The 13,761-nt window shown below is 40.1% G+C and overlaps 1 protein-coding gene, 1 long non-coding RNA gene and 2 other non-coding genes across 6 annotated transcripts; 1 reads left to right on the forward strand and 3 right to left on the reverse strand.

The window, feature by feature from the left end:
* Positions 1-899: 899 nt before the first annotated feature.
* On the forward strand, positions 900-12,843 carry LOC122140635 (CTP synthase 1). Of its 2 annotated transcripts, none has more exons than XM_042745011.1 (19): positions 900-1,069; positions 1,956-2,136; positions 2,344-2,514; positions 3,101-3,201; positions 3,815-3,931; positions 4,050-4,133; positions 6,334-6,414; positions 6,671-6,822; positions 6,999-7,131; positions 8,868-8,956; positions 9,151-9,245; positions 9,328-9,390; positions 9,489-9,532; positions 9,611-9,707; positions 9,779-9,834; positions 10,591-10,687; positions 10,891-11,035; positions 11,165-11,260; positions 11,341-12,843. In XM_042745011.1, the coding sequence occupies exons 2-18, from the start codon at positions 1,971-1,973 to the stop codon at positions 11,247-11,249; spliced, it is 1,776 nt and encodes a 591-aa protein (XP_042600945.1). In that variant the 5' UTR covers positions 900-1,069; positions 1,956-1,970; the 3' UTR covers positions 11,250-11,260; positions 11,341-12,843. The 2 variants fall into 2 exon arrangements, with proteins under 2 accessions (XP_042600945.1, XP_042600946.1); XM_042745012.1 differs by lacking the exon at positions 900-1,069 and adding an exon at positions 1,076-1,206.
* On the reverse strand, positions 11,773-13,518 carry LOC122140644. 2 transcript variants are annotated; one of them, XR_006157234.1, is made up of 5 exons: positions 13,452-13,518; positions 12,989-13,048; positions 12,534-12,626; positions 12,090-12,351; positions 11,773-11,916 (listed from the first exon to the last, which is right to left on the reverse strand). It is a non-coding gene; the product is annotated as an uncharacterized LOC122140644 (long non-coding RNA). The 2 variants fall into 2 exon arrangements; XR_006157235.1 differs by lacking the exon at positions 13,452-13,518 and adding an exon at positions 13,226-13,433.
* On the reverse strand, positions 11,983-12,052 carry LOC122140898. Its single transcript, XR_006157439.1, has one exon. It is a non-coding gene; the product is annotated as a small nucleolar RNA SNORD99 (small nucleolar RNA).
* LOC122140879 lies at positions 12,695-12,830 on the reverse strand. Its single transcript, XR_006157421.1, has one exon. It is a non-coding gene; the product is annotated as a small nucleolar RNA SNORA16B/SNORA16A family (small nucleolar RNA).
* Positions 13,519-13,761: the final 243 nt, after the last annotated feature.

Raw genomic sequence — 13,761 nt, forward strand, 5'->3', positions numbered from 1 at the left:
GTCAGTGATGTCTTTATCTTATCTTATGTGCAAAAGATCTTAAATAATTTTGGTTTATTTATTTATTTATTTATTTAATTTTGGTGCTGTCAAACGATCACATCCAAAATAAAAGTTTTCGTTTACATAATATTTAAGTGAGTACTGTTTATATTTATTATGTATATATAAATACAAAAACATGCATGTATATAATTCAGAAAATGTTTATTTTTATACATTAAACATATTCATATATAATATAATAATGTAATAATATAAATATCTAAATGTATATACATGTAAATATTTTCTTGTGTATTTATATATACATAATAAATAAACATATACATTATGTAAACAATAACTTTTATTTTGGATGCGATTAATCGCGATTAATCATTTGACAGCACTATTTTTTATATATTTTTTGGGGGGGTTATTTGTTTCTAGCACTATCTGGCAACACTGCATTGTCACTTTAACCGACAGTAATCAAAAAAGTCCACAGATAAGTTATTCCTGACATGATACCACATTCGGCAAGTTGACAACCCTCACATAGCAAAAAAAAAAAAAAAAAAAAAACTAATAAAAAATAAATAATAAACAAAACAAAACAAAACACACAAAAAAACTATTTCTTTTGCACCCTCAGATTCCAGATTTTCGAATAGTAGGAAAGCTTATTTATTCAGCTTTCAGATGATGTATAAATAGCAATTTCAAAAAATTGACTGATTTTGTGGTCCAGGATCACATATATTATTTCTACTATGGTATGCCTATATGTATTCCAATAAATATGTCTTGTGTTAATTTTATTTTATTTGTATTTGTTTCTGTAATTATGTAATCTCATTAACCGGAAGCCAACAAAGGTTAGGTTATTAATCTCGCAACTCTGGCGCCCTAAGAAAGTCTGTTCGAATTACGAAACGCACCTCCGGCTCGCCGTATGTGTTCCGCTGGAGCAACACGTGTGATCTGAACACGTTTATCATCGTGACGGGTTTTGTGCTGTAGCGATCGGTGTAGATCTGTCGTGTCAAGCGTCAAGTTTCCAAAAATCTCATCTTCAGTTCGCCTGGTGAGTTGAGCTTTGTTCCAGAAAGCGTGTTTGTGTAGTTTGCGGATATTTGAGACAACACAACACTCTATACGACAGAAAACGAAGCCAACGTGTTCTTTATTCATCGATAATCTCCGGGATTGTAGCCACTATAGGTGTGTAACAACATTATGTTCCTATTGTTAACACATGGTAACCTTACATGTCGCAAGCATGAATATAAAGATAAATGTATCTGAACTCTTGAGGGATTTTAGACATATTTAACAATGATATATTCAGAGTTACTACCACAGTTACTTCTCTTTTGTGTGGTAGCTTGCTATAGTAACGAACATTGTCACCAAGTAATACATCAGAACTACAAAACAACATGATCGAATGATAATTTTTACAGTATTTGAAAATGATAAATTGTTAGTTTTTCTAGAAGTAACGTTAACTTGTTAAGAAATTATGGTTGCCAATGTGCCGTGATAGAGTATGGTTCACATCTTTGTCAAGGACTGCATCACACTGTCTTCATGGAAATGATCCGCTATAAATGTGACTCAATCATTGAAACCTTAGGACATAGTTTTATTTGTTCATCTGCAATGTGATTGGCTGTAAACGTCTGACAATATATGATGTTTGGTCAGGACACAGTGTTAATAGAGAACAAAGAAAGCCATAGATCATTTGATTGGATATCTGCAGTAGTTTCTTCAGGGAACTGATAGTGTCCTCTCATCACTGTGTGTGAAGCGTTTGCTCAAGACATGGAGTTTGGCCAAGTGTGATTGCACTTAGCGATTGATCTTCATTAAATGATGATGAAATTCGCTGTTTAACAAGAACAGATCAAATCAGTGTAACCTAGTTTTAAGGAAGCGACAGATAAATGAATCGTGTCTTTGTCCAGGCTGTGGTTGGCAGTATGAAGTATATTCTGGTGACGGGCGGCGTGATCTCGGGCATCGGGAAAGGCATTATAGCCAGCAGCGTGGGAACCATCCTCAAGTCCTGCGGCCTGCACGTCACAGCCATCAAGATCGACCCGTACATCAACATCGATGCGGGGACCTTCTCGCCGTACGAGCACGGTAATCTCACGCAACGCGTCATAGAAGCTCCAAGAATATGCATTACTGTTAAAGTTAGCAACCACATTGCAAACAAAAAAAAAAAACAACACTTTAGCATCACAACCACTCACTACTTCAGAAAATGTAAAAATATGTAAAATGTCGTTTATATGGGTGATGGTTGAGTTCTGTGGTGTGTATATGAATGTGATGTGTTTTGTGTAGGTGAGGTGTTTGTTTTGGATGATGGCGGAGAGGTGGATTTGGATCTGGGCAACTACGAGCGTTTCCTGGACATCAGACTCACCAAAGACAACAACCTGACCACCGGGAAAATCTACCAGTCTGTCATCAACAAAGAGCGCAGGGGAGATTACCTGGGCAAAACCGTACAGGGTGAGCCGGAGGTCTCATAGTAATGTGTCTCACTTTCTAAATGCCCTTTTTTAGGATGAGTTCAGGCTTCAAATTGGTTCTTTTGGCCGGTACCAAAAAAAAAAAGATACATTTAGTCCTGGTTTGCTTTGCATTCATACTGAACACTGGATATAAAATTACAGAACTCAAGGCCTAAGGACAAGCTCACTAACTGATTGGACTGCTGTTATGGCGTGTATATTTTGCACAGAACTAACATCCTAACGATGCTGTATGCTGGACTACATGCATTTATAAACTTAAAACAGCACCAGGAAGTCCTCTGTTGCACACACAAACCAAAATCTGCTGCAAGGAGATTTGTTTGATTAAAAGTGGACCGAAGCAGCCTCTAAAGAGGGGTCTCGGTTCGGATGGCAGCGTTCATGTATTTTCAGATGAATCACACTAACAAAGCAACTGCGCCAGAGTTTTAACCGAATCGAACTTGAGAAGTGTGAACACCCAGTTAGTGTTAAAGTTCCTGTCCCATCGAGGTTCGCTGTAAGAGAAGCTGGCACGTCTGTGATCTCCACATGTTTCACAGTATGTTCTTTTGTTGCAGTGGTGCCACACATTACTGATGCTATTCAGGAGTGGGTGATGCGTCAAGCTAAAGTTCCTGTGGATGATGACGATGTTGAGCCCCAGGTTTGCGTCATTGAGGTGAGAAGAAGAGCTGTGCTGCGTTCCTCAAAAGCATTGTAAGTTGATCTTAGAGACCAGTGGTAGTTGGGGATGGGCGATATCTTATAGTTTGTGATATACAGGTAAAAATTCACCCTAAAATTCTTCCTGCGATAATAACAAAGTCTTGTTGTTGACATTTCTGTGTGTGAACGTGCGGAGCGACATGCCGGATGGTGAACTTGAAAATGAGGAGGAGTTTATCACTAAACTAAGCTGCCTCTACAATCTGGAACTGGTTTGGTTAGGACTGTAACAGGGCCTTTCGCACCGCTTTAGTTCCAGAACTAAATGATCAGAGCTAAAATACTGGGACGATTTTTCGCAAACTATTTCTCAGTACCATTTAAAGTGTTGCATTCACACCGAGAGTGTGTACTAGGAAGTGATTATCATCATTGATATTGTTATTGCAATAAATACTAGAAATTACAGTGATATATTTTTTAGCCTGTAGCGCCCATCCCTATTGTTAGATCTACGCAGGCTTCCGATGCTTTTGGGAAACACAACCCTGGACACTACATTTGATAAAATACATGTTTTAACGGGTTTCTGATGATTGATTGAGGGTTTTGATGTGTTTTTGCAGTTGGGGGGTACGGTCGGAGATATAGAGAGCATGCCTTTCATCGAGGCCTTCAGACAGTTCCAGTTTAAAGTGAAGAGAGAGAATTTCTGCAACATTCACGTCAGTATGGTGCCACAGGTCAGGAGCTGTTCAGATTTCCACACACAGAGCAGTGCATTACACCTTATCTCATAGAGCGTATCATACACATGCCGTGGTAATGTGAGTGACGTACTGTCTCGTCCGTGATGTCCAGCCCAGCGCTACAGGAGAGCAGAAGACCAAACCCACGCAGAACAGTGTGAGGGAGCTCAGAGGCCTGGGACTGTCACCTGACCTGGTGAGGCAAGCTCCAGAGAGCATTTCTGTATGCAATATCTGTGTGTGTGTGTGTGTGTGTGTTTTTTTTTCACAGTGGATGAATTTAGAGACATCTTCTCAGAGAGGGCTTTTTAGGTCTTTCATAAACTGTCAGCTCACTAAAACCCTGTAAGAGAAGACATACCAAAGCTGGTTATTCTACTTTGAATTCTGTGACATAATGTCTGTTTCTGTGTGACTCCGCCCACTGCCAGTTTACCCAATTGGATTTAACACCCTGGGTTGCCAGTTGGGGGAAAACACAGATTATTGCGGCCATTGAAGCCAGCAAATGAACTGGGTCAGAGACTGCAGATTCTACCCGACCTAAAAAGCCTCAGCATCCCTTTAACAAAACCCTATGAGTAGAGACATTTTAAAGGGGTCATGACTAATGACATGGATTTTTTTTATTTTTATTTTAATATGTTCCTTGAGCTTTACTTATAATGTTAATAAAAGGTTTTTTTTGTGCTAAAAAAAAAAAAGTGAAAAAATTATTATTTTCAACCCTCATTCTGATCCTCTGTCTAAAAGGGGCGGGTCCTTTAAGGCTTCTCAGTAACCGGCCACTGTTATGATTGGCTAATGTTACTGCATGGAAACCGTATCAATGCCCCGTAATTTCCAGACAAAGCATTATGAAATAATTTACTTACAGTTTGTGATGCAGCTGCAGTCAGTCAACAGATGTTTTATTGTGAACGCTCCAGGAAACTGGGCCACGTTTACTAAATTAGTTATATGTTTGGGTTTGGGATGTGATTAGTGATAAATTTTCAAATTGTTATTTTATCTGATCCTTCTGATATCTGGACAAAGCCGCAAACGACCAGTTTAATCCAAACGTTTCAAAGTAGGGCTGGGCGATGTATCGCATGCAATTGTCACGCGCATTTCGTCAGTAAAGCCGGTTCCCTGATTAGCGCTAAATCGCCATCACCTGCTTTCAAATGGAGCGGCATTTAATAGACAGAGCCGTAGATCACTGACAAGTTACACAATATCGCGTTCATTATCGAAGGCGATACATCTGGGATAATGAACGCGATATTGCGTTGCTTGTCAGTGATCTACGGCTCTGTCTATTAAATGCCGCTCCATTTGAAAGCAGGTGATGGCGATTTAGCGCTAATCAGGGAACCGGCTTTACTGACTAGATGCGCATGATTATATCGTTAGATATATCTCCCAGCCCTACAGTGGGGACATAATTACGGATTATAATGACTTATTCTGTCTTTTTACACGTTGCGTTGCATTGCGCCGCGTAAACATAAAACCATGTCTGCATTTGTGATTCGAGAAGATAAACAAGTGCTACTCTTCACTGCTCAAAACTCGCGTTTGAATCATCAGTGGCAAATCCTTTACAAATGAAAACGTATTTACAGTCTGAGATCAGGAAACAGTCCTCCATAAAATGCACAGCACACATCTGAATATTTGGGTTGGACTGTTCTGCAACAGTGTTGTAAATACAACTTAACCACTGATTTCTAGTTGTGTCCTCTTTTGGAAGACCAAACAAAGTAGTTTCTCTTTCACAATGAAACAGCGTCACACATCATGGCGGTGTGGCAACAACAATACTTCAGCGAGAGTCAAAGTTACGCCTTCTTTCTTTGCGTGAACATCTGGGCGGCATTATGCAAATCTTCCCACACAGTGATGTAGATATGTGGGGGCGTGTTTGAACGAGGTGTTTTAGGAGGGCGTGGACAAGTCTTTAAGAAAGACTTTAGTCTTTGCAACTTCACAGATCTTCTTTATTCACCAAGAGCTTGTAACACTCCAAAGAGAAAGGAAAACTTTAAATCGCATCATATGACCCCTTTAAATGTTTTTATTCATGTTCCCTTTAAAAGTAGCACATCTACAACTATCAAAGGAACGTTTCTGTAACAAAATTATCAAGTTTTTTAATTAATTTTTTATTATTTTTTTTTTTTTTTGCATAAGGACTGTTAGTCTATTTAAATCTCAAAATATTATGTCATAAAAACTAATCAAACCAAGCCATATTTATCTGTATTGAGGTTCAGATGATGGATGCATAAATATTCAAATAAAGATAGATAGAAGATAGATTTTTGTTTATAAAATGTAAGTGGGTCATGTCCACAACATTGATGATATCACACGGAGGTGTAAGTGTTGTTTTGTTCTTGCTCTTGCAGGTAATGTGTCGCTGCTCCACTCCACTTGATAACTCGGTGAAAGAGAAGATATCCATGTTCTGTCATGTGGAACCTGAACAGGTTAGTCTGGATCCCCCAGGAGCCAACAGGACTAACATAACTGTTGAGTTAATGTGAACAGTTTGTCTCACTGAAGCATAATTATCAAGAACCTTTTGGAAAAGCAGATGAAACTGAGCCAAAATGTGTCTGAAGGACAGTGGGTCACTTTCGCTGATATTGGATGCATGATACTGATGCAGTCTTTATCTTTTAGCATGAAATGTGCATTATGTGTATGCACAATTATTAAATGAAAAGTTTGTCTTCTCTTCAGGTGATCTGCGTACACGATGTGTCGTCCATCTACAGAGTGCCACTGCTCTTAGAAGACCAGGGCGTTGTGGGATACTTCTGTCGCAGACTGAACCTGCCCATTGAAACCAGACCCAGGAAAATGCTGGCGAAGTGGAAAGAGATGTCAGACAGGCCAGTACAAACTCAAAACATTAAAACCGATTCAGCATCAGTTCATACATGAATACTAAGCTTTCAAAGATCATGTAGCACAAGATAATCCAGGTTTTTTGGGATTTGTTTCATATTGTGATAAGGACAAAAAAGGCTCTTTTTTTAACGTTATCTGCACTGTGTTTGTGTGGTAGGTCAGACAGGCTGTTGGAGCAATGCTCCATTGCTCTGGTGGGGAAATACACCAAGTTTTCAGACTCGTATGCCTCCGTGATCAAAGCCCTGGAACACTCTGCTCTCGCCATCAGCCACAAACTAGAGGTTAAGGTGAGTGAAACCTTTAACACGGCCAGATGAGATTGATTTAGCAGATTCAACTAATTCTACCTCTTAAAAATACTTCATCTTTTAATTCTCAATATGCATTTGTATTAGTGCTGTCAAAGTAAGCGTGTAAATGCGTGCAATTAATTTCCAGTTTAATGGCGTTAAAAATATGTAATGCAGTTAACGCAGGGGCGGGGCTAGGGTTGGCCACCCACTCAAAACTGCTGCTCCAGTCTCTTTTCTTGACAAGATTTGTGTTTATTTAGACACGGAATGTCTTTACGACATCAAACAGGAGGCTTTTCAGGCGTGCACTACTTCGCCTCAGCACAGACGCGACTCAAACAAGTGTTTAGAAAAGGTACAGGTGATGAGGAGCTTCAGTGGAACATCGGTGAACTGTGGTCAGATGAGATGTTGTCACGTCAGTAATAACGAATTTTCCTGTCCTGTCAGCCGTTATACTGTGCTCATAGTGTGTTCTCTTCAGCTGAACGCACAAATACGGCACCGCGCGCTGTAGACTGTATCATTTCATATTAAAGCTCGAATGAAACGACGAGTATGTGTGTCAGATCTGCGTCATGTTCAGCAGCAGCAGCTCTTAAAGTAATAGCAGCCAATTAACCCTTATAACCCAGCTGCTATGATGTCTGCTCATCAAATTGCAAAAGAGAAAATCAATAACTTTTTTGTAGCTTTAACAATAAATCTAGCCTATATTTCATTTAAAATGTAGTGTTTGGTAACTTCATTACATTTCTGTATATTTCCTATATGCTAAAGGGCACAGGTAAAAATCCATTATAATGGGTTTATGTGAAGATTGTTAAAGGTTCAATTAAATTAGTTGTTAAAATTGGTAGCTCTCAATTATAATGTATTGCTAGTATAGTCAACATTACATATAGTCAATGGCTAAAAATTAAGGGGAAAAAAAGAACTATTTCCTAGAGACTTCAGTAGTATTAGGTGCTTTCACACAGGAGGAACCTTTTCATAGTTCCTAGAACTATTGGAGGAAGTTCCCACTTTTTGGTGTGTTTGCACCGCAGGAACTAAGAATGCATTTAATTCTAGGAATTCTGTTTGGGGCAATTAAATTAGCTCATACTTCAGAGTAGGGTCTAAAACAGTTCTAGTGACGCAGTGTACGCTGATTGGCCAAACGCATACGAAACACCAGCATTTTTAAAAAGCCATGTAAACATTTACTCCACAAACTCCACAAACAGCGATAATGACGGCATTTACCTGTTGTCTGCAGGGTTACGATGTTTTCTCAGCATCGATGATAACACTGTAAAGGGTTAGATTTTCGTGCTCCTTTAATCGCGTAAATTGTGCGTTTACATTCCATCTGTTATCATGAATCCCACGACACACAACAACAACAACAGCTCCGCACGTGTTGTCCACTCACCGGTTGTTGATGTTTGTAAATAAAGACGTTGCTAGGAGCGACACTGAACGAGAGTGTCACTGATAACAACAGGCGCTTTCAGCTTGCCAGCAGTCATAACAAAAACATGCCATTAAACAAATATTGAAAAATACTGTCTCTGTTGTTTCTACATTCATTTGAAGATTGAATGTGAAATTATTGCAGTATAAAAGTATGTTTAAAAACGATTAATGTCAGTTGGGATTAATTACGATTAATTTCAGAAAAAATAGGCGATAAATTAGTTATTTTATTGAATGTTTATCTCTAATTCTTTCTTCGTTTTCTCCAGTACATTGACTCTGCAGATTTGGAGGCCGGTATGTTACAGGAGGACCCTGTGAAGTACCACGAGGCCTGGCAGAAACTCTGCAGTGCCGAGTGAGTAGTGACTCACGCTGTTTAATGACACCTAAAATACACACGGCTGACTTCATGCACTTCAAATCTCTGCTGCTTAGTAAAGTGCCTCAGTGGTGTTCTTTCACTGAGGAGAATTCAGACACAATCAGTTTTCGCCTGCTATCCTGATGTAGTTTTGCTAATATCACTGCTGCGGTCTCTCGTGTCGTCAGTGGGATTTTAGTGCCTGGAGGTTTTGGAGTACGAGGGACGGAGGGCAAGATTCAAGCCATCAGCTGGGCCAGGAAACAGAAGAAGCCTTTCCTCGGTAGTCTCCCATTAAAATGCATTAAAACTGAATGTTCTGCAGCAGCTGTGATTGTAACCCGTCTGGGACGTTCATCTTTCAGGTGTGTGTTTGGGGATGCAGCTGGCTGTGTGTGAATTTGCTAGGAACATGTTGGATTGGAAAGGTACATTTTTTTCCTAGGCCCATTAAAAAAGAAAAAGAAACACTACTATGTTTAACGTGTAGCATTATTGAACAAGGTGTGACTCTTGTTTTTCCTAGATGCCAACTCCACCGAGTTTGACCCGGAAACGAAATATCCCGTGGTGAGTATGGGATTTCTGGTCTGTTCAGCATCAGAAGCAGATGGAGCAGATGTAATGATTCGATTGGTCCCCTCACAGGTGATTGACATGCCAGAGCACAATCCAGGCCAGATGGGAGGAACTATGCGGCTGGGGAAACGCAGAACCATCTTCAAAACCAAAAACAGCATACTTCGTAAGTGTATAATACTAGACCAGTAATACAACAGAGAACTTATTTAAACATATTCTCTCTCTCTCTTACAGGAAAACTTTATGGAGATGTAGATTATGTTGAGGAAAGACACAGACATCGCTTTGAGGTACATCACCTCTGCTTTTGTTATAGATGAATTTATATGACTGTGTGAGTATAATGTGGGATTTATTAAACAGGCTGAATTTGTCGTGATTTTGGTGGTTGTATAAATTAATCGTCTATTTGAATTGACTTCTATTTGACCATTTTTCTAAAGTGCGTGTCATTAGCAGACTTTTTCGATAATTTCACAGTTCTCATCTCTTGAAAATGAAAAGATTGATATTTTTATGACCTCTGTTTGTCACCAAATATGTTGTTATATTTGGTAAACCCCTTCATTTCTTAGAATCGGTTCAGATGACCGTTTCAGTCAATCATCTGACGGGTTTAATGTCGTCTCTCAGTTTCTGAGGCATTTTGCTTGCTATAGTTGAACACATTTCTCTGTGAACAGCTGTGCTTTCATACAAGCACCCAAATATAAAATAAATACCATTCATACAGGCACGGTGCTGTGAGGTGGGTGTACATAGCGTACATTTTTCGTAATATGAATGAGCACCTGTTTTTTCTGTTTGTATTTGCGTCTTATAAACTGTTCGGTGGAGGAGACGGCCCTTGAATATGTACTAAATGTTTGCTAAAAACATGTTTTTATTTTATTTATTTTTATATAGAGGTGAAAACGTCAATTGTGCTCACTGAAGTTTTGTCAGAAATGCATGCATCACTTGTGTAAGCCGATATATCAACTGGATAAAATGAGCTGATGTAAACACATCTGGTACAAAGTATTTATCATTATTGATTTGCACAGGTGAACCCAGAGCTGAAGCAGCATTTCGAGGAGAAGGGCTTTCATTTTGTGGGTCAGGACGTGGAGGGTGAGAGAATGGAGGTCATCGAGCTGCTCGGTACGTACGTCAGAGGAAGCTCACACAAGATCAACTGAAATGCACGCTATTTTGAAAGCATATTTCAACATTTATATGTGCTGATGTGAGAACAGTCGGTTCATTGCTGATTATTGATATAATTGATTTCTGCAATCATTTGACAAGAAATCAATAGACCGTGCTTTTTCTTGTCTATTTTCATCGGGTTGTTGTTGTTGCAGATCACCCGTATTTTGTTGGTGTCCAGTATCACCCAGAGTTCACATCCAGACCCATTAAGCCGTCTCCGCCGTACTTGGGCCTGCTGCTGGCCGCAGCCGGGGGGCTTCCAGCGTATCTTCAGAAGGGCTGTCGGCTCTCACCACGGTATGAACTGATGTTCCCCCAGCGTCATCCAGAGATTTCTCATAAAAACTAGCTGCTCTTCCTTCAACATAGACCTCACAAATCTTTCATTATTTGAGTTTTGCATGATACCAGACTCTCTGTTGACAGAGAAACATACAGTGACCGGAGCGGCAGCAGTTCTCCAGACTCAGAGATCGCAGACTTCAAACTATGCTCACTCGCTCAGGAATGAATCTGTTAATGGTACGCTGCAGTATGTGACTATTTGTATGTGGTGTGACTTCCAGACAAGCTTTAGCTTATACTTGTTCGGTTTCTTTCAGGGTCTGCTTCCTGAAAAGGACATACTACTGGAATGCGGTTTAAGTTGTCGTTTCATGGGAACAGGATTTGACACGAAGACTTGCAGCTCCATTTGTATTGAACTCATTTTCCATTGTACATGATTAAACTTGTGGAAGTTATGTATAAATGTGCTGTGGTCAACTGTTATGGAACATTTAGTTGTCATCTGTCCATTTTGTGAAATACTGAAGTGTTCTAAAAAAACTTTTTTACTGATACTGTAGTGTTGGAAATATTTTGCATTTAATGTTTTAGTTTTTGCAAAATGTAAATAAAGTCATGGATATTTTCTACCCTACTCATTTAGTATAAATTTTGCATTAAGCCCAGCATACTGTTGCTGTTTGAGGTGGTTTACTTAAGGTAAGCATTTAAAGAGACATGTCAAAGAAACCCACACACAATCCAAGTTCAGTAGCGTGCAGCTAACATGTGTCTTTATTTTACAGAGTTGATCCAACAAACAGCATCAGATAAGCAAGACCCGATCCACACTTTATTAGGTTTGACTTGCACCACTCCTGTTACAACTTCCACTCACTGGTCAGGAGCTGCTGAAGAAGAAAGAAAATAATTAGTGTGAGTCTTAATAGACAGCACAGACGCCTCAAATAGAGGAGCACTGATCTCAGTCCCATATCCGCAAGTTTCATCCAGCAGTCACCAATAAAAATCTCATCCTTGATCAGGAATCACTGTACTTGATTAAGAGCGGACAGCAACATACCTGCACGAGCTCCAGCAGTCCTACAGGCCATCAGCACCTGTAACAGAGCACACAACTCTCCATGCAGCACGACTTCAGCGGCCAGTGCAGAGTGTCGGACAGTCGAGTGACCGATGCAGACACCTGCAGCCGGACCGCTCTGTTGGAGAACCTGGAGCACGCTGACAGCGCAGATTCTCAGGAAACGTGCAGAAACACTTCAGATGCTGACCTTGCACGGACCCACAGGACAGACGTCTTCTCACGGAGCGCACTGCAGCACCTGAGATGGCAAACACAACATTAGAGACAAAGATACCAATGGAACACCATTAATAATAATAAAAAGGTTAGATTTGGCTCAGGAGCGTTTCTTTGAGTGTCATAATAGAGATGCTCTCTCAGAGAGGGCAAGTTTGTCATCACAGCCAGCACTAAAACAACAAACCTTAAACAGATACCAACCTCTTACAGAAGGCGCACTTCGACCATCTCAAGCAGTATTTTGATGATGGGACAGCTTTTCTATAAAAATCAACTCATTTTGCATCATCTGACCTGCAAGAGAGGAACAGCTAACGTTAGGCAGGGCTACTTAAAGACAGACACCCGTGAAGACGAGTTTCGGTTGTCCTTTTCCTTAATGTTGCTGGGACAGCTACAGGGGAGCCGTTCAGCGACCGTCGGTAAAAGTGTTGCTTTTGGCTCCTGTTTGACCGACCCCGTTATAGAGGAACGGGAACGGCTTCGATCAGGGCCACGGTTTCAGTCTCACCATTATTAACCTCACATGCACTTTTTTTTTTTGTAAGTTTTAAGATGGGCACGGGCCAAACATTCATTAGTCGTTAAAAAGCGCCCATGAAAACGTGCACGTTTACTGTAACGTTAAGGTTATGTAGTTAAAGTTGAATCAATACCTCTGCAGTGGTGACTGAGGTGGAACCACGTGGCGATACGATATTCATTCCGACAAACACCTGCGGAGCAGAAAGAGATCAGGGGACAACAGAATTAACATTAGACATATACGCCTAACACGTGTATCTCGAACTAGCAATAGCGAGTAAAAATGAGGCACAAGTGACTACATAATGTACCCAAGGCTACAGACTCATCTAGTCTACTTCCACGTTACATACAAAAGCGATCTAGACCTGATGATGTTTGCGGGCAAGTCATTTTTAATATTTAACAACTGGAAGGCCAGACGCTGTGCCTGCGTCCCGCGTTCTACTAAACTCCATAAACACTCATCCTGCGCTGAACGCCTTTAATTCACAAACGAACTAGTGGCGCAACATCCAGACAAACTATCTATGAAAACTAGCTCCTATAACACAGCACACAATCTTCGATGTTTCAGGATTGTGTAAGACTCACCTCCATTCTCTGAGAAAGCGGGTTGAAGGAGGAAGAGGAGAATGTGACGCGTGCTTTTATACAGCGAAACGTAACGCTGATTGGTCAACGGGCTCATCGTTGATTGGTTGAATGAGATAGCGGGGTCGCAACGCTTGATGGGATATGTAGTTCTGATTTGTGGAATGTAGTTCTGGGATTTTTCTGACATATCGGATGGTGTCTGATGACTTTCTTTTATTTATTCAACTGAAAATTATTTTTGTTCAATGTGAAATATATTTGTAATAAAAACATATGTACATATGTTGAAATTATAAAGTAATTATCA

Source organism: Cyprinus carpio, chromosome B19 (genome assembly GCF_018340385.1).
Source record: "Cyprinus carpio isolate SPL01 chromosome B19, ASM1834038v1, whole genome shotgun sequence".
In the NCBI taxonomy this organism is placed as follows: Eukaryota; Metazoa; Chordata; class Actinopteri; order Cypriniformes; family Cyprinidae; genus Cyprinus; species Cyprinus carpio.